The 23,712-nt window shown below is 54.4% G+C and overlaps 1 protein-coding gene and 1 long non-coding RNA gene across 5 annotated transcripts; one reads left to right on the top strand and one right to left on the bottom strand.

The window, feature by feature from the left end:
* Window positions 1–5,519: 5,519 nt before the first annotated feature.
* On the bottom strand, window positions 5,520–7,128 carry LOC131393475 (uncharacterized). The gene is made up of 2 exons (XR_009215927.1): window positions 6,191–7,128; window positions 5,520–5,926 (listed from the first exon to the last, which is right to left on the bottom strand). It is a non-coding gene; the product is annotated as an uncharacterized LOC131393475 (long non-coding RNA).
* Window positions 7,129–7,138: 10 nt separating this feature from the next.
* GTF3C5 (general transcription factor IIIC subunit 5) lies at window positions 7,139–23,080 on the top strand. 4 transcript variants are annotated; one of them, XM_058524391.1, is made up of 11 exons: window positions 7,139–7,474; window positions 9,682–9,901; window positions 11,273–11,483; window positions 14,792–14,987; window positions 16,140–16,244; window positions 17,380–17,494; window positions 18,213–18,293; window positions 18,517–18,614; window positions 19,865–19,947; window positions 20,869–21,011; window positions 21,979–23,080. In XM_058524391.1, exons 1-11 carry the CDS (start codon window positions 7,322–7,324, stop codon window positions 22,137–22,139), a joined length of 1,566 nt encoding a protein of 521 aa, XP_058380374.1. In that variant the 5' UTR covers window positions 7,139–7,321; the 3' UTR covers window positions 22,140–23,080. The 4 variants fall into 4 exon arrangements, with proteins under 4 accessions (XP_058380374.1, XP_058380375.1, XP_058380377.1 ...); XM_058524392.1 differs by having other exon boundaries at window positions 7,140–7,474; window positions 11,285–11,483; XM_058524394.1 differs by lacking the exon at window positions 7,139–7,474 and adding an exon at window positions 7,864–7,970.
* The last annotated feature ends 632 nt before the right edge of the window (window positions 23,081–23,712 follow it).

Consider the following 23,712-nt stretch of genomic DNA (forward strand, 5'->3'; position numbering starts at 1 on the left):
AAGCGGTGCCTGGGTCCGAGCCCAGGATCCGAAACTGCGAATCACAGGCCACAGAAGCAAAGCACAAAAACTTAACCGCTACGCCACCAGGCTGGCCCCATCCTAACCATTTTAAAGTGTACAGTTTGATAGTGTTAAGTACATTCACATCGTTGTGCAACCATCACCACAATCCATCTACAGAACTTTTTCATCTTGCAAAACTGAAACTCTATATTCATTAAACACTAACTCTCTATTCCCCTCCTCTCGGCCCCTAGCAACCAACGTTCTACTTTCTGTTTTTATGAATTTGACGACTCTAGGTAACTCAGATAAATGGAATTTTACAGTATTTGTTTTTTTGTGACTGACATTTCACTTAGCATAATGTCCTCAAGGCTCATCCATGTTGCTTCACATATCAGGATTTTCTTCCTTTTTAAGGCCGAATAATATTCCATTGTATGGATATACCACATTTTGTTTATCCACCCATCTGCCGAAGGACACTTGGGTTGCTTCTGCCTTTGGCTATTGTGAATAACGCTACTATGAATATGGGTGTGCATATATGTCTTCAAGACTCTGCTTTTAATTCCTTTGGGCATATACTCAGAAGTGAAATTGCTGGACCACGTGGTCATTCTACTTTTAATTTTTTGAGAAACTGCCATACTGTTTTCCACAGCGACTGTACCATTTTTCCTTCCTCTGCTGACAATTTTACACATCTGCTGATTGCAGGAATTTTCCACAGACTGGCTTCCAGCTCTGACTGCTACACCACCTTTGGTCCTGGATCTTCATGTCACACCACCAGTAAATTGTCACAGAAGATGGTAGGAGTGTGTACTCCTGGAAGCCATTCCTAAGTGGGACAGCCAGCAGTGACTTCACTACTCACAGAAGTGACTTCAGACCAGGAACATACATTCCACTCCATCCGAAATGAATGCGCTCGCAACTGGACTTCCCCTTAGCCAAGCCTCCCACACACTGCTGACCACTTCAGTGCTCCCAACATGAGGGGAAGTGTGATGGAGAGCAGGTTAGAGGGAAAGAGACTGCAGTCTTAACCAATTGCCATTAAAATATCTTACTTTTTCAATTTTTATAAAAACATATGCCCGTGTGAACACAATGATAAGGCACCTCCTAAGGCCTTGAAAAAAATTACCTGCAATTGAGGGGACTTGATGCTTAAATTTTATTGGCTTCATTGTAAATTTGCCTCTGCCTGGCACATTTTTGAAAATATTTAACTTGTCAACAAAAACTCTATTTATGAACAACCTTTGAGGTTCAATCCTGTATGTATTTAGTTTAATCTTGCTTTGGAATGACAGGTCGACTAGGAAGGTGAATGACCTTTGGAAGTTTGTCCCACTTGGAGGTAAAAAGAAAGCTGAAACCTTCGTATAAACCCCATTCCTCAGGTCCCCATCATTTGGCACCCAGTGGTGGGACTGTGTGGGAGGACTCCTGGACCTGCGCAAGTGTGTATGCATGTAGGGGGGATGGAACGGCCTCCCCGTGGTCTCTTCTGACCGGAAGCAGGCTGCTGTCCCCGGCCCAGCACAGGCCCCTTAGGAGGCTCTGCTCCCAGCGTCCCCACGTCTCCCATCCTTCAGAGGCCGCTTCGCCCTTTCTTCCAAGTGTCATGGATGCAGATGACCACCAGGCGGCGGTGTTGCCTACGAGGATGCTCTGTCGCCATCTCGTGGCCGAAAGTGAACACTACGCCGAGGGTGCAGGAAGAATCCAGCCCAGGCTGGGGAAAGTTTGACATCCACTGCTTGCTTCGTAGACTGACCAGCAGCCCAGGAAGGAATATTCAGATTCCGGGACTTGAAGAAAACATTTTCCAAAGCCCTCCTTGCCCTCAGTTAATAGAGGATCAAAAACCTCCCACCCCAGTTCCCCCCATAAAAGGGGCTCCCCAGCCAGTATTCAGTATTCGGACCCTGGACCAGACACGGGGGTTGCAAGGTGGCAAGGGGTGTCGGGTCGCTTCCCCACCTCCACCCCATGGGATTGGTCCTCCCAATCAGCCAGCAGCCCCTTTTCACGCCCCCCCCCCCGGGGGCACCTCCCCAGACAGAACAACTATGCATCCTCAACCAGAGAGCAGGAGCTAGGACTCCGCTGGATGCTGGGACAGAGAGCTGAGGGCTGGGCCTGGCACCTCCTTAGTGCTTGGGGGCTGGGACAGCAGATGGACGGGCATTGGAGGTGCCGGCCACTCCACCCACTCCCGCACCCGGGCACCCAGCTGCCCAGGGAGGATCTGAGCCTGTGAGGACCTGATGGAGAACTCACTCTGACTCCCTGGGAGGAGTGGGCTGCGGCATGTTGGGGAAACACACTGGCAGGGCTGATCGCAGGAAAGCAGTTAACATACATTGGGCTTTGTTCTTCCTCGAGGCCCTCACTACCTGGTGTCACATTAGGTATTGATTGGTTTCATTTGCTTGCTGCCTATCTCCGCTGATCAGATGCCAGCTCTGCCAGGGCCGGGGCTTGCGGTCTTCTCTGCCGCGCCGTCTGAGCCCAGCACAGGGTCCGCCACACAGTGGGCGCCCAGGGAGCATTTGTTAAATGACTCGCTGCAGTTCAGCTGCCCAGGCCACGGGTGCAGCATTTAACTCTGCCATGATGATCGTGGCAAGTCAGCACCTCGGAGAGAGCCCCTCCCTGGGAATGGGGGGTCTCTGATCTCATGAAGGGGATGAGGGATGGGGGGGGGGGAGACTGGCCACGCAGTGAACGACTTCCAATAACTTAAGAGAGAAGAAAAACTGCCCCACTAGTGACAGGAAATATCATGACTCGAAAATGAATCCTGAAAATCTTTAGGAAGTCAAGGACTCTGTCCTCCTGTGTTAGTTTCCCGCGGCTGCTATAACAATTTACCACAAAGTGGGTGGCTTAACACCCAACAAAAATTTATCCTCACAGTTCTGGAGGCCAGAAGTCCCAAATCAAGGTGTCACAGGGCCACACTCCCTCCAAAGGCTCTAGGGAGGATCCTTCTGCCTCTTCCAGCTTCTGGTGGCTCCTGGCAATCCTTGACTTGAGACCACATCCCTCCAATCTCTGCTTCTGTGATCACGGGGCCTCCTTCTCTTCTGTGTGTGTCCAAGCTCCCTCTGCCTTTCTCTTTGATGAAAATAATAATGTTTTCACATATTGAGGTATATGGGGAAGCCGTTCTAGTTTAACCCTGAATCAGCCTAAAACTTGTTTTTCCCAGAGCAGCCTGACTTGTGGCCTGCCAAACATGCATTGCACATCTGCTTCAAACATTTTCCCAATGCAAGGACTGCAATCTTTAAAGATAGGGATGAATGGCTCCCTTTCTCTGACGCCAATACCAGTACTTCTTTGAAGATAAGCTTTTCCTCCCAGAGAACTAAGGTCAAGTTGACCGGCTGCGTATGTGCTAAACTACAGCAAAACATCTTGTGACTTTGGGGAAAGAAAATTGTATACCTGTCATGCTTGATGTATGTTCCTTGTTCTGAAACGGTATATAACCGTGCTGTAAACCACATTCCTCTGGAGTGCTTTCTTCCCTGGGGAAGATAACACTTCCAGGCCAGTCCTCAGCATTGGCTCATTAAATATCTATCTTTCTTATCTATAGGTTGGTTATCGGTTATTAGCGTCAACACCTTCTAAGGACACTTGTCATTGGATTTAGGGCCCAGCTGGATAATCCAGGAAGATCCCCTCTCTCAAATTCCTTAGCTTAAATCACATCTGCAAAGACCCTTTTCCCAAATAAGGTCACGTGTACAGGGTGCAAGGATTAGTTTGTGGATGTATTTTAGGGGCCACCATTCAGCGCACACTTTAGCCCTTTTATTTTCCTTGCGTATATAGTACACAGCATGCCGGGTGTGAGGATCATGTATTTATTATCTGTCTCCCTTCTCAAGGAGGCTCTACCGCTAAGGCTGAGACTCACCTGAGACCCAAGTTGTGCCCGAGAGGGCCAGTTCCTTGGCCCATCAGGGAGAGGGTCTCCGAGTCTGGGAAGGGCAGCTCAGCCACAGGGGTTGGCAGTGGGAGGTGCACCCTCCAGTGTCTTGTACCAGAGGTCCCCTCCTTTTCCCTGGGCAGCACACGCTGGTCACCAACACCCAAGTGTCCTTCAGCAGCTGCCTCTCTCCCACGTGGGAGTGGTATGTACAGGCTGCCCTCCCCACCCCACCCCCCAACAGCCCAATCCAGAGTGGTGAGAGCTGCATAGATCCTTAATATTAATGATGCAAATATTAATGATGCTTAAACGCTGCGATGTTTGGGGGAAAGTCACAGCTGCTTCCTTAACCAAGTTCCTGATCCTTCTTGGCCTCCCTCTGCTCCCAGCCTGGCCTCACGGCCCTATCCTTGACTCTGACCTCCCTGCCTTGGATCCTGGATAAGACCAAGGCTCTGCCCGAGGGAAGCTTGGGTTGACGCACTGAGGTGGCCCCTGATCTTCCCCTCACCCCCACTCCCTCTCCTCAGTTCTTGTGCACTTTGGGGACACTCTTATCTGATGAGCCTTGATTAGTGTCTCCATGACCAGGTCCTGACCTAGAGGCTGGCCTGAACTGAGGCTCAAATGAGTCAAGTGGCCTCATCCACTCACTGAATAAATACTTCCCGAGCATCGGCTCTGTGCCCGGCCCCATGTCAAGGCCAGGGAAGACAGTGGTGACCCAGACAGACACGGGCCCTGCCCTCACGAAGCTGGTGCTCTGCTGGAGGAGAAATAAAACAGCACTGCAAGCTCTGTGATGGGGTGATGCTGGGTGCCACTCGCCCAGAGGATAGCACCACATTCTCAGGCAAGGGGAACTCTAAACAGAATCCCAAAGGACGATGAGGAGTCAGCCAGGTGGTGGGACAGGGAATGGGTGGGGGAGCCACTGAAGACAAAGCCAGAGTGAGATTTCATTCGAGAAAGATCACTCTTGCTTCCATAAGGAGAACAGGTTGGAACAGACAAACCAGAGGGTCATTGAATTGGAGGAAAGGGGGTGGTCAGGACCTCAGTGGGCTCGTTAAGGTTCTGAGTGGTTTGGACTCAGCTTTGCAGGTTCAAAAACTCAGTTCCTTCAATACCCAGAGCTAGAGGTGCCATATTTAGCAAATAAAAATATACCTCGCTAGGGCCGGCCCTGTGGCTTAGCAGTTAAGTGCGCGCGCTCCGCTGCTGGCGGCCCGGGTTCAGATCCCGGGCGCGCACCGACGCACCGCTTCTCCAGCCATGCTGAGGCCGTGTCCCACATGCAGCAACTAGAAGGATGTGCAACTATGACATACAACTATCTACTGGGGCTTTGGGGGAAAAAGAATAAATAAAATTATAAAAAAAAAATACACTTAGCTAAATCTGAATTTCAGATAAAGAATAAATGTTTAGTGTAAGTATGTCCCCAATATTGCATGAAATTCAGATTTAACTGTGCATCCAGTATTTTGTTGGTCAACTCCACTGATAGTGGCAGTCTTCAGGACTGACTCGTGTACCAAACTCACAGGGGTCCGATGTAAACACACCAATTTATTAATCTACAATTGTAGGCAGGGGTAAAATATACATCTGTTAATCAGATTCTCCTTTCTGGAAAATTAAACCAACCACTAGAAGACTGCTTGTTGAGCACGGAATGAGAACAAAAGGACATTAAGAAGTTTGAAAAGAAATTTCATCCCAAGGCATGGAAAATTCTGGAGAATTATCCTGGCCTCACAGCACAGAATCTTCTTTGCTGGTAGACTGCATAAGCTCCCACTGGAGAAGGCAGGTCATGGACTGCTAAATCCTCATGTGCTGCTCCCAGCTGAAATATGTGGTTCCTCTATCTCGTCCATCATTTGCTGCTGGTTGATTCCTCATTGTACTCACAGAGGGGGCCTTTCTTTCAAAGTTTTGGCCTCCCAACTGAGTCTGCCAATTACAGTATTTCACTCAGGTTACACGCTTTTCTTTTTAAAACATATTTAGTGGTCTTTGAGGCCATTTATATGGCCTTCCTACATCCATCTAGAACAATGAAGTAATCTTTTGATTCAGAGATCATTTCAGAAACTTGGGGTACCCAGATCCAAGGGGTCCCTTGCCCTTACTGATTCTTATCTCCTAATATCCTCAAATCCAATCCCTTCTTTCCATTTCACTGCCACTTGCCTGGCCCCGGGCAGCATCTCTTACCTGGATTTTGCAGCCTCTCAGTTGGTTTATCTGAGTCCACTTTTGCCCTCTCTACACAACAGGCAGGCTTTTAAATGCGTAAATCGGATCCTGGCACTCCCTGCATAAAACCCTTCAAGGGTTGTCCATCGCACTCAGAAAAAGCCAACCCGTTAGGGACATCCCTTTTAGGATCTGTCTGGCCTTTGTCGACCTCTGACCCCTCATCTCCCCCCCTTCGCTTCCTATAGTTTCATCTTTTGTCACTTCCTAGAATGGGCTGTGCTCCTGCTTCAGGGTCTCCCGTACAGCCGCTTACGTAATGCTTCTCTCCCCAGTTAGGTTGTGAGTAGTGCCTGTACACAGTCGGCGCTTAATAACTGTCTAAGAAATGAGGGACGGACGCGCGCGTTCTGCCCCGAGCTCCCGGGCGGAGGGCGCTTCGGCATTTCCTGTTTGTGGAGGGGGGGCGAGCATTCAAAGCGCAGTTCCCTCCCGCTCGCCATTTCCGAATCGCACTCCCCGCGGCCTCCACGCGCCGCTGATGACCCCATCCTGGCGCGGCCGCAGAGTGGGGTGAGACGCGCGCGGAAACCGCTTGGTGGGCTCCGGGCCCCGGGAATCAATTCAAGGCCGGACCTTCCCGTAAAAGCAGGCGGGCCGGAAGTATGCCTCGGGCCCGGCCCCCGAGTCATCATTGGGTGGAATCCGAGGAAGGGGGCGGAGACCCGGCCCAGTCCTGGTTCCTTATTGGCTAAAACCTACGAAGCGGAACCTGGCTTCCTCCTGACTCTTCATTGGCTAAAATCTGGGCTCGGGTTCTCATTGGCTAAAGTCGAGAGCGGGGCGGTGTCTCACCATCCTCCGGGTCCCTCGTGGGTTGATGGGAGAGCCGGCCCTTGCCCCGCCCCTTAGACTAACGCTCTTCGTTTAAACACAAAGTTGAGGACAGGGCGGTCGTTTACTCCGTAGGCCTTGGGGCCTCCCCTCGGGCTGTTTGCTCCCAGAGGCCTTCGAGGCTCGCTGAGCCCAGGGATTTAGAGAGACGCAAGCGGTGAGGGGGCCCGGAACGTTCCTTCGCGGAACCATTGAGACGAGGCCCCAGGGAGCGCGTGGAGGAACGGACCGCGGCGGCCGGCCAGACGGGCAGGGATGGCGGCGGGGGCGGCCGACGCGGGGTCGGGGGCCGCGATCCCCGTGGAGCTGCGGCGCGAGCGGCGCCTGGTGTGCGTGGAGTACCCGGGCGTGGTGCGCGACGTGTCCAAGATGCTGCCGACTCTGGGGGGCGAGGAAGGCGTCTCCCGGGTGAGGAGTCCCCGGCCCACGCGGGAGGATCGAGCCGCGGACTGCGGCCGGAGGGGCGGGACCGCCCGGCGAAGTGTGGTTTCCTGGGCAACGGAGCTTGAGGCGGGCTCTGGAGCGGCCGGTGGGCGGGGCTTTGCTTCCGAGATGGCCGGAAATGGACCGTTTTTCCCTGGGCGCAGGGGGCGAAGGACAGAAGGGGAGCCCCAGAGCGAGGAGAGTGTGTCCGCTCCACCCCATCCTCGGATGAGCCGCAGCCTCGGCATCCCGGCCGTGAGCGCAGCTCGCCTGCAGCCCCCAGGATGTGCTGGGCTGCCCCACCCTCATTGCACGGAGTAGAAAACTGAGGCACCGGGAGATTAAGAACCGTTGACCTGCTTGAGAGGGGGACAAAGTGTTGGGTTATTGGGTTAAAGGTGGTGACAGCCAACAACTTATTCTGTACCAGGCACAGTCTGGGTGCTTTACTTACATTCGATCCTCTTTAGAACCCTGCCAGGTAGGAGCTGTCGTTGTCTGCATTTTACAAGGAAACCGAGGCAACTTGTTCAAGGTCGCCCAGCAAATAGGGGCTCTGGGCTGAGTCCCTCCCTTGCCAGCTTCTGTGTAAGTGCTTTACATGCACCAGATCTTGAAACGCCTCTTCTTTCCAGAGGCCTTCCCTGAGTGCTCTAAGTAAAGTGGCCTCTAGCAATTAATATCTGCCCCTTCAACCTGTTAATTCCAATCTGAGGTTATGTTTTAACGTGTTTGTTGTCTGTCTTGGCCTCTTGGCTCTGAGACTGTAAACTCCACTAGTGCAGGACCCTGTCTCTCTTGTTCACTCCTGGAGTCCTTACATCCGTAGCAGTACCTGCTTCCAAAATGTTTGTCGAATGCATGATTGAGCCCTCACAACAATCTAGTGAGTTAGGTACCATTATTATTCCCACTTTTCAGGTAAAGACAGGTGAGAAAGGTTGGGTCAGCATGGTACAGTGGGGATTTTAACTCATGCATACCTCCCCTCCGAAGTCTGAACTCTTAACTGCTGCTTCCTTATCCTTTATAAATATCAAAAACCCTGAACCTGTCACTAAGGCCAGCATGCCCCAGTGGAGGCCTGTCATGTTTTCTTTTATTCTGACTTATTCACTTTACTGTGGCATTGACAGGACACTGACTCTCGCCAACCCCAGGGATATTGTACCCAACTACAATGTGAGCCCTTTGGGAAGAGACTCTGATCATTCATTCATTCCATTCGTGTTTCTTGAGTACCGCCTCAGTGCCAGGCTCATTGCTGGGGCCATTCCCAGCCCAGCAGTCTCAGGGGCCTGTGTTTCGTGAGAAGGGCCTCCTGAGAGTTGGGGCTCCTCTTAACTTTCTTTCCCTCCATGTCTCCTGAGCACCCCCTAAGGGCCAGGTCCCGTCATGGGGTTGGGGAGCCAGCAGACTAGCAAGTAGATGGCCTTGGTGCCGTGCACATTGCTGGTGCTTGCCTGTGTGCACAGCTGACACTGCCTCCGTCTTACCCCGTGTGGGGCAAGCATTCATGTGTAGGTGACACATAGTGAGTGTTTTCCGTGAATTAGGCTCTGGGCTAGGTGCTTTATATGTATCTTCATTTAACCATTGTGGCAATCCTAGGAGTAGGTACTGTTATTATCTCCATTTAAGGAGAAGGAGCAAGGCTTGGGAAGGACAAGTAACAGCTGGTCAGAGCCAAAGGGGTTATTACTGATTGATCTAATCTCTCTTGGACCTAGGAACATTTACATGTGAGCCCGAATGCCAAGCCCCTTTGGGGTAGGTAGTTCCTGGAGTAGGAAGCCCTACACCAGTCACTCAGCCCCCCAGCCTCAGTTACCCCCTGGTAAACTCAGGGGTGACAACACCTCCCTGAAGTGTTGCCAGAAGAGTCGCATGATTCCCCGCAGTGACCAGGTACTCGATAGATGAAGGCTTTTACTGAACTGGTAGTTATTATCTCCAGCTTTACAACTCCTTAGAAGGAAGATACTATTCTCATTTTCTCTACTGGACAAAAACTAAGCTACTTGGGTTTGAAAAGTGAGTCTTTTGGGAATTAAGGGCTCAGAATGAAACACGAGCCTCCTGGCCCTTCGGTCCCCTGGGTCGCCATCAGGCGTTTGTTGAGACAGGAGCGGCTCCCTGCCAGCAGCCTAGCTGGTCACTGCTTCACTCCGTCTCCTTTCGCCTTGCCGCAGATCTATGCAGACCCCACCAAGAGGCTGGAGCTGTACTTCCGGCCCGAGGACCCCTACTGCCACCCCGTGTGCGCTAACCGCTTCAGTACCAGCAGCCTGCTGCTCCGAGTCCGGAGGAAGACAAGGCGGCAGAAGGGGGTGCCAGGGCCCGAGTCCCACCCCAAGGTCACGTTCGACGTGGAGATCCTTGGCACTGTCTCCACCGTTTACAAATTTCAAGGTAACTGCAAAATGCATTATTACTGCATTGAGTTATTTCAGGAACTGTCCCAAACACCTGCAGGAGCCTCATGGGGCATCCGCACAGTGAAGTGGGCCAGGATACGCCCGGGCGTGAGGGGCAGGAGGTGAGGGGAGTGGCAGAGTGCAGGCCCCATCCGGGAGGCAGCCTCTCCTCCCTCCGGCCAACAGCTCCCTACAGACTGTGGGCTTGTTGCTGCTTCGTTTTCTGCATTCTTAAGAGAAGCTAGAGTTCTGTGAGAAATCTCCTAATTTTTAAAGCCATTATGTGGGGCCAAATACAGCTGGGCAGCAGGCCTCCAATGCTTGACCCCCAGTGTTTTGGAACCTGCTCTTGGTCTTGACTGCTGCTGGTCTTGCCTCCCCTCTGAAGCCTTCCTGGATCACCTCAGCTCCTGGGACTCGTGTTCCTTTGCACTCTTAGCCACCTGGATGTCTCCTGTGGGGTCCTCAATTGAGTTTGCTACCCACAGCAAGCCCCAGTGAGGAGGGAGTAAGGCGGGGGCTGGGGAAGGGAGTGAGAAAGAACACAGACTTTGGAACTGTGCCTCCCTGAGCTCTGTGAGTCCCTTTGGGCAGGTAGCTCAGCTTTCCTCAGCCTCAGTCTCCTTGTCTGTCCAGTCGGGGCCCTGAGCCCGTTAGGCCCTCGTGAAGATTCAGGAGAGGACGCCCGTTAAGGGGCACACAGGCGCTTGGTAAGTTACTGACAAGTGTCTGTAGCTGCAGTTCTCAGATAGAATCTGAAGAGAATAAAGGTTGAGAAAGGAGGAGGGTCTAGAAAGAGAAAAGAAGAAAGTGAGAAGAACCCAGGGCAGGACCTGAGCCCCAGGGGCCGAGAGCTTTGAACATCAGTCATTCAGTGGGGTGTGGCGTTCACCAAGAGGGCTGTCCTCTCTGGGACAAGGCTTTCTGAGTGAGTCATTCTTTATCTCTCTAACTGAGCCAGCACCTCATTACTCAATGAGTGTCCCTGGACCAGCAGCATCTGGCTCACCTGGGGGCTTGTTAGAAATGCAGTATCTCAGAATCTGCATTTAGCAAGATCCCGGGTGAGTCATATGCACATTACATTTGGGGAAGCATTGACCTAGACCTTCTCCTCATATGTCATGTAACCCCCTAGTCTCCCCGAAATAATATTTATTCCAGTAACTTGGAGTGCATTGAGCTGAGTTCACAGAAGCATTTCGGAAGGGTGTGGTTTCAGCTCCTGCCACCTGGCAGCCTCCATTGCATGGCTTGCTCAGCACCTCCCCAAGGAGATGTGGGCGTTGGTGCGTGGCAGCTGCTAGTTCCTGGGCGGGTGTAATAGGGAGAGCTATCCCTTGCTACGACGTCCGCCATCTGTCAGTGTCTCTTCCAGGAATGTCCGACTTCCAGTACTTGGCCGTGCACACGGAAGCGGGTGGCAAGCACACGTCGATGTATGACAAAGTGCTCATGCTCAAGCCCGAGAAGGAGAGTTTCTTCCACCAAGAGCTGCCACTCTACATCCCGCCACCCATCTTCTCAAGGCTGGACACCCCGGTGGACTACTTCTATCGACCAGAAACACAGCACCGGTAAGGCCCCTCCACACTGCAGCGTTGAGGGTCCAAGCCAACGCCCTGCAGCCAGGGTACCTTGCTCTATGAAAAAGGCAGGTGTTAGAGCAGATTCTGTAGTATAAAACCAAACTGTGGTGTGATCATAGAAGCCTAGAAAAATCCAGAAGATTGGGCCCAGAACAGTTATCTCTGGAGGGGTGGGAGGATGGGAACTTGCTCTTTCCTCATTAAATCTTCCCTTCAACAAGTACTGACAGGGGCCGGCCCCGTGCGTAGTGGTTAAGTGCGCGCGCTCCGCTGCTGGCAGCCCGGGTTCGGATCCCGGGTGTGCACCAACGTACCGCTTGTCAGGCCATGCTGTGGCGGCGTCCCACGTAAAGTGGAGGAAGATTGGCACGGATGTTTTTTCAGGGCCAGTCTTCCTCAGCAAAAAGAGGAGGATTGGCAGATGTTAGCTCAGGGCTGATCTTCCTCACAAAAAAATAAAAGAATAAAAAACAACAAGTACTGACAGCGCCTCTCATGGCCCGGGGCCTCCCCAGAGCTGGGCGTCAGTGGAGAACACAACAGATGGTTCCATGCCAGGCCGAGGGGTCAGGGAGCTGGACGGAACACGCATGACTGATGGGTGCCGCGTCCAGATGTATGTCTGAAAGGAGATAAGAGGGGAATGGGTCATCATGGACAATGAGTGGGGTGGGGGCTAAGGTGCCAAGGAGGGCCCTCGGAGGAGCTGAGATATGAAACTGACCCGAGTGATGATGGAGCCGGGCAGGATCCAGGGAGAACATTCCAGACCAGGGGATTGGTGCATGCAAGGCACGGTCGAGGGGCCAGTGTTCCAGAGCAGAGTGAGCCAGGCAGAGTGGTGGAGTAAGGGTCTCCCAGACCATGATGAGGGGCTTAGATTTTGTCCTGAGGAGAAGGTGTGGTGTTCTCTTCCTTTAAAGAAATACGTCATGGAAAGTTCCAAACATAGCCTACCCTAGAGAGAAGTGCCTGATGGACCACCAGCTTCAACGATTAGCTGCCCACTTTATTCCCCCCCACCCCTCAGCTTCCTTCCACATTCTCAAGAAACAAGTCAGTGAATGTCTCTAACAGAGAAGGACTTGGTTTTTTAAACATAACTGCAACGCTGTTATCATAGAAAGCAAATTTAACGATATTCCATAATGTCATCCCACTCCCAGTCCTGTTCAGTTTCCCTGGTTGTCTTGACAGTGACTTGGGAGCCAGACAGGGGCCGTACGGGTTGCTTTTGGTTGAAGTCTCTCAGGCCTGTTGAATACATAACACCTCTGCCCCCTTTTTGTGATTGCGAGAGTAAATTGTGCTTGTCAGAAAAGAATAAAACATTACAGAAATGAATAACTAACATATGCATTGTATTTAAATGTTTAACGAAATGAATCTGTTCACCTCCCCTCCCTGCTGAAACCCTTGCACGGGGAATGATATATCATTCTATGTGTATATTATACTCAATACAACTGAGTTTTAAGCAGGGGGTAATATCCATTTCTAAAATTTACTTATTTCTGAAATGTTTTTATTATTTTTCCTCCAGAAGCATTTTACTCTTTTAGTCAGGCACAAACAAACCAAAAAATATATAAGAAGAAAACAGAGCCCCCCTCTGCACTGCTGGCCCCTGGCACTGGATGGTGGCACCTGAGTCACTTCTCTGTCCTGTGGGGCCAGCAGGCAGCTGTTCCCGGCCTCTGGAGTGGGGACAGGGGAGGATGGCCGGCCGCCATTGGGCCCACAAGCCCTTTTCCCCTCCCCACGTGGTGTATCGATTTTCCAGCATATGGAAAGAACCTGTCTTCTCTCCCAGGGCCGCTATTGATTTGTCTGCTCTGCTGGCCTTCCTGGGGACACGAGGATGCTGGGGAGGAGGTCCGGCTGCCACTTCTCTGGCCCCTCCCTGAGTCCAGGGAGGTGGAAGTTAGAGTGGTTGTGGGAGCCTTTCCCTGCAGTGAGGGGCACAGGCAGGTGGCCCATGCCCTGCGGCTGCTCTCTCAGGTGGGCTGCCTGGCCCTGAGTGAGCCAACAGGCCTCTCCTTCTTGGGGGTGTCCAGGGTTCTGGGGAGGTGTCTTTGAAAACAGGATGATGTTGCCCCATCCAGGACAGTTTCTAATGGAGTCAGGGGGAAAAAAGGCCCAGACTTGATTCTATCTTTGTAACTCTGTTTCCAATGTGGAAAATCACTTTGTTCTTTATAAATATGCAGATTGTATGTGCTCATTGTGAAAATTAAGGTAAAATGGAAACAAATTTAGAAGGTAGTAATCACCTGAATGAAATTCTGTGACATCCAGGACATACTTGAAAATGTGCTTCACGGTAACTGAGTGGGTTTGGGGTGTGGTCTGGATGAAGTGAAACAAGCCGGGGGTGATAGTTGCTGGAGCTGGTGACTCTTCTCCCTGCTGGAGTCCACGTTTGGCGTCTGTGGCATCCTCCTCACAGAGGTGTCCCCTCTGGGCATCCTGGAATCCTCCCCCTGGCTGTGTCCTGTGCCAACACAGACCGACCGGGCAGAACTGGCTTTAGAGCCCCTGCTGTAACCTCTGTGCTCTGAGACCATGCCGTTTGGTAATATCCATCATTCACTCACCTAGGTATTGTCGAGATGCTTCGGAGTCCGAGGCTCACACTCTGTCAGAGGTGGCCGGACGGTGGTTCACGGGGCCTCTGCAGCCAGGCCCCCTCCATTATGAGGAGCTCTGACTGGGCAGGTTTCTAACCCCTGTGTCCTCAGCTACTTCATGGGAAAATGGTTCCTTCCTTGTAGGACTGTTTTGAGGGTTAAATAAGTGAATCGTAAAAGTCAGTAAGCATGGCAGTTGTCTGACAGCTGATTGATCGTATTCTGCTGGTGGCTGTGCCTTAAGTGATTTCGCCCTTCCTGTCTGCTGGGCATTAAGTGGTTTCCAGTTTCTCACTGGCTGGACAGTGCTGTGCGTGACTCAATGCAGTCGTGAGGCCACCAGCCTCATGACAGGAGCCCTTCCCTGCACTCCAGCCTCTGGAACCTTTTGACCTTGCCTAGCCTCAGAGCCGCCGGCCTCAGGGCCTCCCTGAGCTGTCTTTGGCAGTCTGCCCTGTCTCCTCCCCAGTCATCAGCCTGAGAACACAGGCCCCTGCCTTCAGCAGCCGGCTCTGAGAGCCTCTCCGTAACCCAGACTCCAGGGCCCAGCCCACGAGCACGGGCCGCCAGCACCGCAGGCCTGCTGGGCTCCCTGCCTGCTCGGGCCAGGCCTGTGCCGGGGCTCGTCTTTGGTGCTCTGGCCCTCATTGGCTCTTCTGCCCCCAGGGAAGGCTACAACAACCCCCCCATCTCAAGCGAGAACCTCATCGGTCTGAGCAGGGCCCGGCGCCCCCACAACGCCATCTTTGTCAACTTCGAGGAGGATGAAGTACCTATGCAGCCACTGGAGGCTGCCGTCCAGACGTGGAGGAAGGTGTGCACCAACCCCGTGGACCGGAAGGTGGAGGAGGAGCTGAGGAAGGTGAGCCCGCCCCGCGGGGCCACCTCTGCACTGACGGCCTCTTTTGTTTGGCAGCTGGCTGGACTGATGTTTTTTTTTTTTAAACTGGTTGATTAGCACATGGGAACATTTCACCTCCAGATGTCACGTCTAAAAGCCAAGCCAGTATAAGCTCAGCATCCCAAGGTTGAAAATATTTCTTAGAATTCTGAAGAGGTCCCTGTGGGGTGCTGAACAGTTGGTGCCTTGTCCGAATGTGACTTTGGTGCAGAGCTTTGGGGTCCAGGAAGCTTTCTTTTCTCCATTCAGTGGTTGCAGCTAACCCGAGGGAGCAACTCCTGTGTGCCAGGCCCGGCGCTTCCTCCCATCAGAGTTGGGTGGACGGTCTGCCCTGGGAGGAAGCGGCCGTCCGTCTTGGCCTCTGGCCCTCAGGCTCGGGGAAGATGCGGGCCGGGCCTCTGTTCCTTGTGTCCCAGCAGGCGTGAACAGCAGGTTCTCAGCGAGGCCACATCACTGCCGACTGAGGCCTGGCTCTTCCCTTGTTGACACTGACTATCTCTTTGCAGGGGGTTCTTTCTTAAAGAGACTGTGTGGACACCTTGTTGCGTTTCTAGCAGTCACAGGGGAAGGGAGGACGTGGGGGCCACTACACACAGCCCCTCATGGTCCTCTGGACACAGCCAGTCCTGAACCTGGTGCAGGGCCCTCTGTCCTGGCCCTCCCGCTGCAGCCACTCTGGCCTCTTGCAGTCCTCCCCCTTCGGCCTTCCTGATGCCAACTCAGGCGCCTCCCTCGGCTGGGGCTGCTCGGGGTCCTGGAGGTCCAGTACCCCCTCGCTTAGCCCTGCTCTGGCCACTTTGGCCATCTGCCTCTCCTTCTGCCCTGTGAGCTGCATAAGGGCAGAGACCGAGGCCCTCGTGGTCATTTCAGGACCCCCAGGCCCTGCAGCCGCACTTGACACGTGCTTGGCCTGCAGTCCACGCTGCCGAGGGAAGGGAGGAGCGAGGGGGTGCGTGTAGTGGTTCCTAGAGGCTGGTCCTTGCGTGTTCAGCCCCTGCTTTCTGCCAGCTCCCTTCCGGAAGGGTCCGCCGGGGCTCAGGCCACGCTGGGGAGTCAGGGGCAGGCGGGTGGGAAGCTGCGTGCTCATCTCAGCCTCTGCCTTGACCTCCCCAGCTGTTTGATATCCGTCCCATCTGGTCACGTAATGCCGTCAAGGCCAACATCAGCGTCCACCCTGACAAGCTCAAGGTCTTGCTGCCTTTCATGGCTTATTACATGGTGAGTGTCTGCCCAGCTGCCCACCTTGGTTCCCACCAGGGTCATCCTGATCCCTGTTGTAACCTCTCAGAGCCGCAGCAAGAGCAGGCAGCCCTGTGCTGGCACCCCCGGACAGCTTGTTACAGCCCCTAGAAAGGGTCTCCCCAGCCTCCTCAGTAACACATTTGGCCATATAAGGAAGATTTTGGGATTAAGGAGTTAGTACATTACGTTATATTAAGTAAAGGGATTATGCGTTTTAAAATGACCTTGTATTGAGAACTTTCTAAGGACCAGGTGCTGGGTTAAGTGCTGTGTGCACATCATCCTTTCTTCCTCCCTGGGGAGTGGCACAAGATTCCCTTTTTACCTCTGAGGAAGAGCCTAGAAAGGTGACTTGACACGCCAGGGTCCTACAGCAGCAAGTGGCAGAGCTACCTGAGGACCCCAGCCTGTCTGGCTGCAGGGCTTCTAGCCACAGTGCTGCCAGCCTCGACTCATCTACCTGGGTTGAGTAGGGTTCAGTTGGGGGCAGATCCACCTTGGACTCAGTCCAGGAGGGGATGGAGGTGGGGGTGTCATTACTGAGGTTTCCAAAGGTGCCGGGAGGAAGGGATCCTATCTGCCAAGGGTCTCCAGACTGAGCACTGGGGAGGCCAGCGTAAGAGGTGACCGTGACAGTGATGACAGGTGGCTTGGACCCCAGACTTTGGAGAGGTGCCTCTGTCTTTTAGCATTGGCTTTCTAGACATAGGACCTCAGGAGTACCACCTGGGGCCAGAACATCCCATAGTTAGGACAGTAATAACATGTATTATATTTACAATAATAACATGTACTGAGCACTTACTGTGTGCCAGACCCTGTGGTCAGGGCTCCAAGGGCGTCCTCTCATTTAATCCTCACAAAGACTGTGGGAAAGGGGGCTCATGTCATCCTCATCTGACTGGAAGACCAAGGCTGGGAAAGGCCAAGTGACCTGTCCAAGGGGACAGAGCCACATGTGGCAGGGTAGGGTGGGTCCAGAGCCAAGTCCCCAACTCTCAGGGTGTCCTCTGTCCCCCCATCCCACCAGCAGGCCACCTGGGCCTGCATCTCTGAGGGAGCCGGGATTGGCCTTGACCCCACCACGCACTCCCGCCTTTTCTGTCTCCAGATAACAGGTCCCTGGAGAAGCCTGTGGATTCGGTATGGGTATGACCCCCGCAAACACCCGGAAGCCAAGATGTATCAGGTCCTTGACTTCCGAATCCGCTGTGGGATGAAATACGGTAACAAGTACTAAAGCGTTTGCTTTCTCTCTCTCTCTCTCTCTGGCATTCTCTTTTGTAATAAGAATGTATCCAGGGGCCGGCCCAGTGGTGCAGTGGTTAAGTGCGCATGCTCCGCTTCGGTGGCCCGGGGTTCGCAGGTTTGGATCCCGAGTGCGCACTGACACACCGCTTATCAAGCCATGTTGTGGCGGTGTCCCATATAGAGTGGAGGGAGATGGGTATGGATGTTAGCCCAGGGCCAATCTTCCTCAGCAAAAAGAGGTGGATTGGCATCAGATGTTAGCTCAGGGCTAATCTTCCTCACACACACAATAAATAAATAAATAAATAAAAAAGAATGTATCCACGTGGAGAGGATAAAAAGCCTTCCCATGGTGAGAGCTGTTGGATGCAGAACAGCATAGAAATGAGGATCTGAGCTCTGGTCCTGGCTCCTGTGTTGACCCTCAAGGACTGAACTCCAGTCATTCATCTGTTTGGTTATTGCACAGTCACTTATGGCCTCTGTATAAGGCCAGGCCTCCAGCAGTGGTCAGTCACCAGGCCCGCAGTGAGCCACTGTACACAAAGCACCCGCATGTGGTCCTGCGTGGGCTGTGCCAAATGTGGGGACTCCTGTCACCCCAGTGCGTGTGCCTGTAGCTTGAAGCCAGCGCAGTTTGCCAGGAGGGGCTCTGTGTCCACCCTCTCCTGACGTACCCACCCTTGTCGGCAGGTTACGCCCACAGCGACATGCCCGTCAAGGCCAAGCGCAGCACCTACAACTACAGCTTCCCCATCACCATCAAAAAGACGCGTAAGTGCCGCGGCGCTCTGCCCATCAGGGCTGTTTTGCCCTCACACGACTCTGAGGAAGATGGGTGTCTGGAGAGAGGCGTGGGGAGGAGCTTCCTGAGGGGGCCACTCCAGGGTGCTGGCCAGAGCTCCCTGGGAGGGGGTGGGGCAGGCAGGAGGGCGGGGGTTGGGAGAAGCACTCCCTGTCTCCTGTGTTCCAAAGCACTGCTGTTGTCCCCTTACAGCCAGCCAGGTTGTCAGCATGCGTGATCTGAAGCAGGGCCTGGGCCCGTCGGGGACGGCCAGCGCACGGAAATCGGCCTCCAACAAGTACAAGCTCAAGGTGGTGCCCCCTGAGCCCCCAGGGAGAGCAGCTGCCCGCCTGGTTGGGTGAAGTGGAGGGTGGAGATGAGGTGCCTCACTCGTGCAGGCCCAACACACAGTCCCCCTCAGGTCCCCTCGTCTGTGACACCGGGAGGGGCTTTGACTGAGGCACTCTGCCCACCCATTGCCTTCACATGACTCCCGCCTTCCAGGACAGCCTCTGAAAACAGAGTGGGAACTCCGGGTGCGAACCACCCAGGGCAGTGGGTACTGAGGACCATCTGGGCAAAGAGTTGGTGGCGGGTCTCCGAGAAGGAAATCTGACAACAACTGAGTGTGGTGCCCTTTGTGTGCCCAGCCCCTCTGAGGCCTGTAGCTGCCACTGGGATGGTCAGAATCGGGCGCACGGAGCCAAGCAGACCATCTGGACCCCAGCTATGGGCCAGGCAGGGGGTGTTGCGGGGATGAGAGCCAGGGCCCTGCCCTCACAGGCCCACGCTTTCATGAACACAATCACCCAACAATGGTGGCAATTTCCGAAGCGCTTTCCATACCTGGGCTGCTGTGAGCTGCTCCACGGTCCAGGCGAGGCCGGGCAGGGTGCGTCCCCCGCCCTGGCTGCCTCATGTAGCGGGTAGCAGAGTGTAAATGCAGAGACGGGTGCCATGAGGGACGCGGCTGTCTTCCCATGCCATCAGTATCCTCTCTCCTCAGTGAGGGGCGCAGATCATCGTCTGAGCAACCTCCTCCTCAAGGACTCCCATTTTAGGCCGTTATCCCCACCTCCAGACTGTGTGCCCGGGTAGGGAAAAGAGAACACAGACACTCAGTAAACCCTGCTTCATGTCAGGGTGGTGTGCAGGGCTGCATAAGATGACCAGGTGGCAGAAGTGGGCGAGGAAGGAGGTGGGCTGACTGCAGGAAGGCACGGCAGGCAGAGTGCGGCCCAGGCTGGTGTGCACCCCACGCGGTGAGTGCCTGGCCTGCCACGCAGGCGGTTCATGGTTCCAGGGCCACAGGAGGGTGAGGCTGCTTCGTCCGCCCTCCCAGAACCTCCAGGGGAGTCGGAGCTGGTTTTCTCCACATCTGCTCCCCAGTCTCGGGCCTGTCTGCCCACCTGGATTCAGGGAGAAGAGACAGGCCTACCAGGTCCTGGGACCAGCTGACTCCCTGGAGAGGGCCCCGGGGGAGCCCCAGTGGGGGTCTCCAACACCGCCCGCCCCCAGGGGAGGGGTCCCCCTGACCTTGCCCGACTCCTCTCCTTCGCAGGACTCTGTCTACATCTTCCGGGAGGGGGCCTTGCCGCCGTACCGACAGATGTTCTACCAGTTATGTGACTTGAATGTGGAAGAGTGAGTATGTGAGGGGCCTGAGACGCCGCGGGGGGCCTGGGCCTCGGGTCAGTGCTAAGAAACCGTCTAGGGACCAAAGTGGTTCCTGCAACTCTTCCATGTCCTGTCAGCCTTAGTCACTCAGCGGGAAGACTTGCTCAGCTGGGGTTTGGTGCCGCGGGAGATTCCTCCGTGTCTGGGCTTCGCCGCCCTCCAGGGCGGTTCCAGTGTCCACACGGGCTGCGCCTCTGAGCCGCAGCGCTGGGCTGGGCGGAGACATGTCTTGTTGTTGAGTCTTCGCCCCTCCTCCTCCAGTGCCCACCTGAGGCTTCGTGACATGGTTCCCAATCCTCCCAGAGCCCACCAGAATCCCAGAAACCTTTATTTATTTATTTTTTTGTGAGGAAGATCAGCCCTGAGCTAGCATCCATGCTAATCCTCTTCTTTTTGCTGAGGAAGACCGGCTCTGAGCTAACATCTATTGCCAATCCTCCTTTTTTTTCCCCAAAGCCCCAGTAGACAGTTGTGTTTCATAGATGCACATCCTTCTAGTTGCTGCGTGTGGGACGCGGCCTCAGCATGGCCGGAGAAGCGGTACATCGGTGCGCGCCCGGGATCCGAACCCAGGCCGCCAGCAGCGGCGCACGCGCGCGTAACCGCTAAGCCCCGGGGCCAGCCCCTCGAGAAAGCTTTGAACTCTCACCAGGAGGATGGGCATGGGCACACCCTGCTTTTGTAGTTTGGGGGTCCAGGGACCACACGGTTAAGGACCCCAGCTGGGAGCATAGCTTTCATGGACGTTCTTCATTACCACATTCATTCCTCTGCTCCATGTCCCTCGAAGTGCTGTTTTTCTAAGCCCAACCCCACCTTTACTAAAACTGCTTACTGGCACCTGTTAATAGCAACCCCACTCTGGAACTCAATACCGCAAACCCCCAGGTTGCAGAAGATCATTCACCGCAATGACGGGGCCGAGGATTCTTGCACAGAGCGGGATGGATGGTGCCTCCCCAAGACCAGCGACGACCTGAGGGATGCCATGACCCTCATGATCCGGCAGACCATCCGTTCCAAGAGGCCTGGTGAGAGCTGCTAAGGGTGAAGGGAGGTCCCAGATGATTGGGCCCCACTCTGGGGACAGCAGTGTCCCTAATGGACCCATTCCCTGAGGAATTGCCCCCAGCTGGAATCATCTTGCCCATGTCGCTGGTGAGAGGGGCCCCTTGTGAGCCAGGGCTCAGCCCAGGAGCCAGCATCCCCCAGGCTGCCCACTGAGGCTGCCTGGGTGGGAGCTATGGCACTCAGCCTGGGGGTCTAAGGCAGGAGACAGGCCCAGAGAGTGGGGCTGGAGCAGGGCTGATGCTGCCATCCGGGGCTCCCACTTTATGCCTGACACCACCCTCATCTTCCAGCCACATGTGAGCGTGTTCTGCCTGCCTTCTGCTGGGAAAGCAGGGACAACAGGAACCCGGGTCTTGTCACCCTGCACTGCCTGCCCTTCCTGGGGAGCAGGCAGCCCTGGTGACTGGGGATGTGAGGAAGGGGAGTGAGCACTCGCTGGGCTGCAGGTCTGGTAGGGCTGGGGAAGAGCAAGCACGAGGGCCCCTCTGAGTTCCTTCCAGGCTTAGGGAGGGGGAGTCCCAGAGCCCGCCATACCCCGACAGAGCTGATGGGAGTAGGGGTTCTTAGCCTCATTTGGGACACAGCCCCCCTGAGAATCTCACGGAGGCTATGGACCCTCTCCCAATAAAAAGCATTCACACAAAATGCCGTGCATACTCTCGGGGAGTCCGTTGGACCCGTGAAGCGCCCGAGGCTCCTCAGGAAGTGCAGAGTCCTGGGTCCCCCCAGCCGTCCATACTTCCCAAAGCAGGTTCTCCGAGCTGGAGCCCAGACCTCCGTAATTGTAAACAGGCCTCCAGGAGCCTGAGAGCCTGGTCTGGGGCTGCACTCTCTGGCACCTGTCTAGCTGAGACTAGCAAAAGCTGGCCTGGGGGCCACCCAGGAAGCCTGCGTTGGAACACTCATGGCCTTGTCTCCTGGCTCCAGCTCTCTTCTCCAGCCCAACGAAGGCTGACGGTGGGAAAGAGCAGCTGACGTACGAGTCTGGGGAAGATGAAGAGGAGGACGAGGAGGAGGAGGAGGAGGACTTCAAGCCGTCAGATGGGAGTGAGAACGAGATGGAGACGGAGATTCTGGACTACGTGTGACGCGGCCCTGGGCCCAAGGCTGGGCCTCCCTGACCAGGCGAGACTGGTGTCCGGCCTGATGAGGGAGCCAGGACAAGCCAGGGCTCCCTGGTGCTGCCCACAGGAGCCAGAACGGCCCTAGGAGGCCCCTCTGAGGAAAGCTGGCTGGGATCCCAGCACTGGTCCTGCCTGCGGCTGACCCTGGTCCTTCCCTCGGCCTGCCACGCCAGGCTGCCCTCTGGCCCTGGGTGCCTGGGGACATCCCTGAAGGTTGTGCCCTGGCTTCATGCGGCCATGAGCCAGCTCAGTGTCCAGTGGGCTGAGCTGGTGCCCAGCAGTCTCTCTGGCTGAGACCAGCAAAAACTGGAGGTGGAGATGGTGCAGCTAGGGGAGCAGCTGGTCTTGGCTTTGGTCGCATGACTGATGGCAGGGACGTGTGAGGGGCCTGGTCCATGGTCACAGATGGCTGAAGACTGTCCTTGGGTTTGGATCCCATCCATTTGGGGTGGCCTGGCAAAGGCTAGGCCCAGCTGGAATTGTCATTAAGTGCATTTTCCCAAGGAGTCTTGGTGTCTTAGTGGGGGTGTCGGAGCCAGAGGGGAGTTTCCTTTTGCCTTGGGGCTTGGGCTCCCACCAGACCCTCACTTGTTCCTTCAGTCATTCATTCAGTGACCTCATGCTGGGCGATGCCTGCACAGTGGAGAACAGGCCTGATGCCCCTCACCAGGCAGGTCGGGTGAGAGCAGCTGAAGGAACCGCAGCCCCCGGTCCCGGAGCTGCAGCCCCGTGTTTATCCCTTACTGCTGCACGTGGCTGTGTGTCTGTCTCATTTGCAGTGTCTGCCTCATGTGACGACAAAGGTGCATTTACCCTCACAGAGTGTGCTCCAGCCCAGAAGAACATTTTTTAAAAGTATTTGCCTAAGTTCTGTGTGCCATTAAATCAGCTGGGTTAGTTTTCTACTTTGTCAGTTATATCAATTCAGAACTTTGATACTTTCAGCCTAGACTTTTTGGAAGGTCATAGATGCTCCAAGCATCCAGTGATAACCATAGAATCTTGCTGCAGAAAAACTTGCATACCCACAAATATGTGCATCCAGTTTCAGGGGCATCCAGGCCCCCACAGTCTGTCCTTGAACTTGTTAACAGGTCCATGGACCAGGAGCGAAACTCCCAGTTCAGACTTTTGGATTAAATTTTCTCCACCCAATACCCACAGTGCAGCTGATGGGTAACAGCCACACTGCTCCTAGTTTTGTGTGGTTTTCCTGTCCCAGCCTTTTTGGAGTCAGAAAATTGCCTGAGGAAAAGCAACAGCCGAGGCCACAGCATAGCTGATGCCACATGGTCCATACCAAGGGACAGAGGCGGCCTGGGCACACAGGTCAGCCCTGTGCAGTGTCAGGGTCTCAGGGCTCTGAGAAGGAGATCTGTCAAAGGAAAACCAGAGCTGGACAGTAGTTAAAGGGGTAAAAACAGATTTTATTCAGGACTATTGCAATAGGGGAAAAGAGACTTCAGTACAGAACCAAGCTCAATTCCAAATACAGCATGGGCAAGTGGGAGCTTACAGCCGAGGAGCAGGTGGGGTG

Source organism: Diceros bicornis, chromosome 28, assembly GCF_020826845.1.
Source record: "Diceros bicornis minor isolate mBicDic1 chromosome 28, mDicBic1.mat.cur, whole genome shotgun sequence".
Lineage (NCBI taxonomy): Eukaryota > Metazoa > Chordata > Mammalia > Perissodactyla > Rhinocerotidae > Diceros > Diceros bicornis.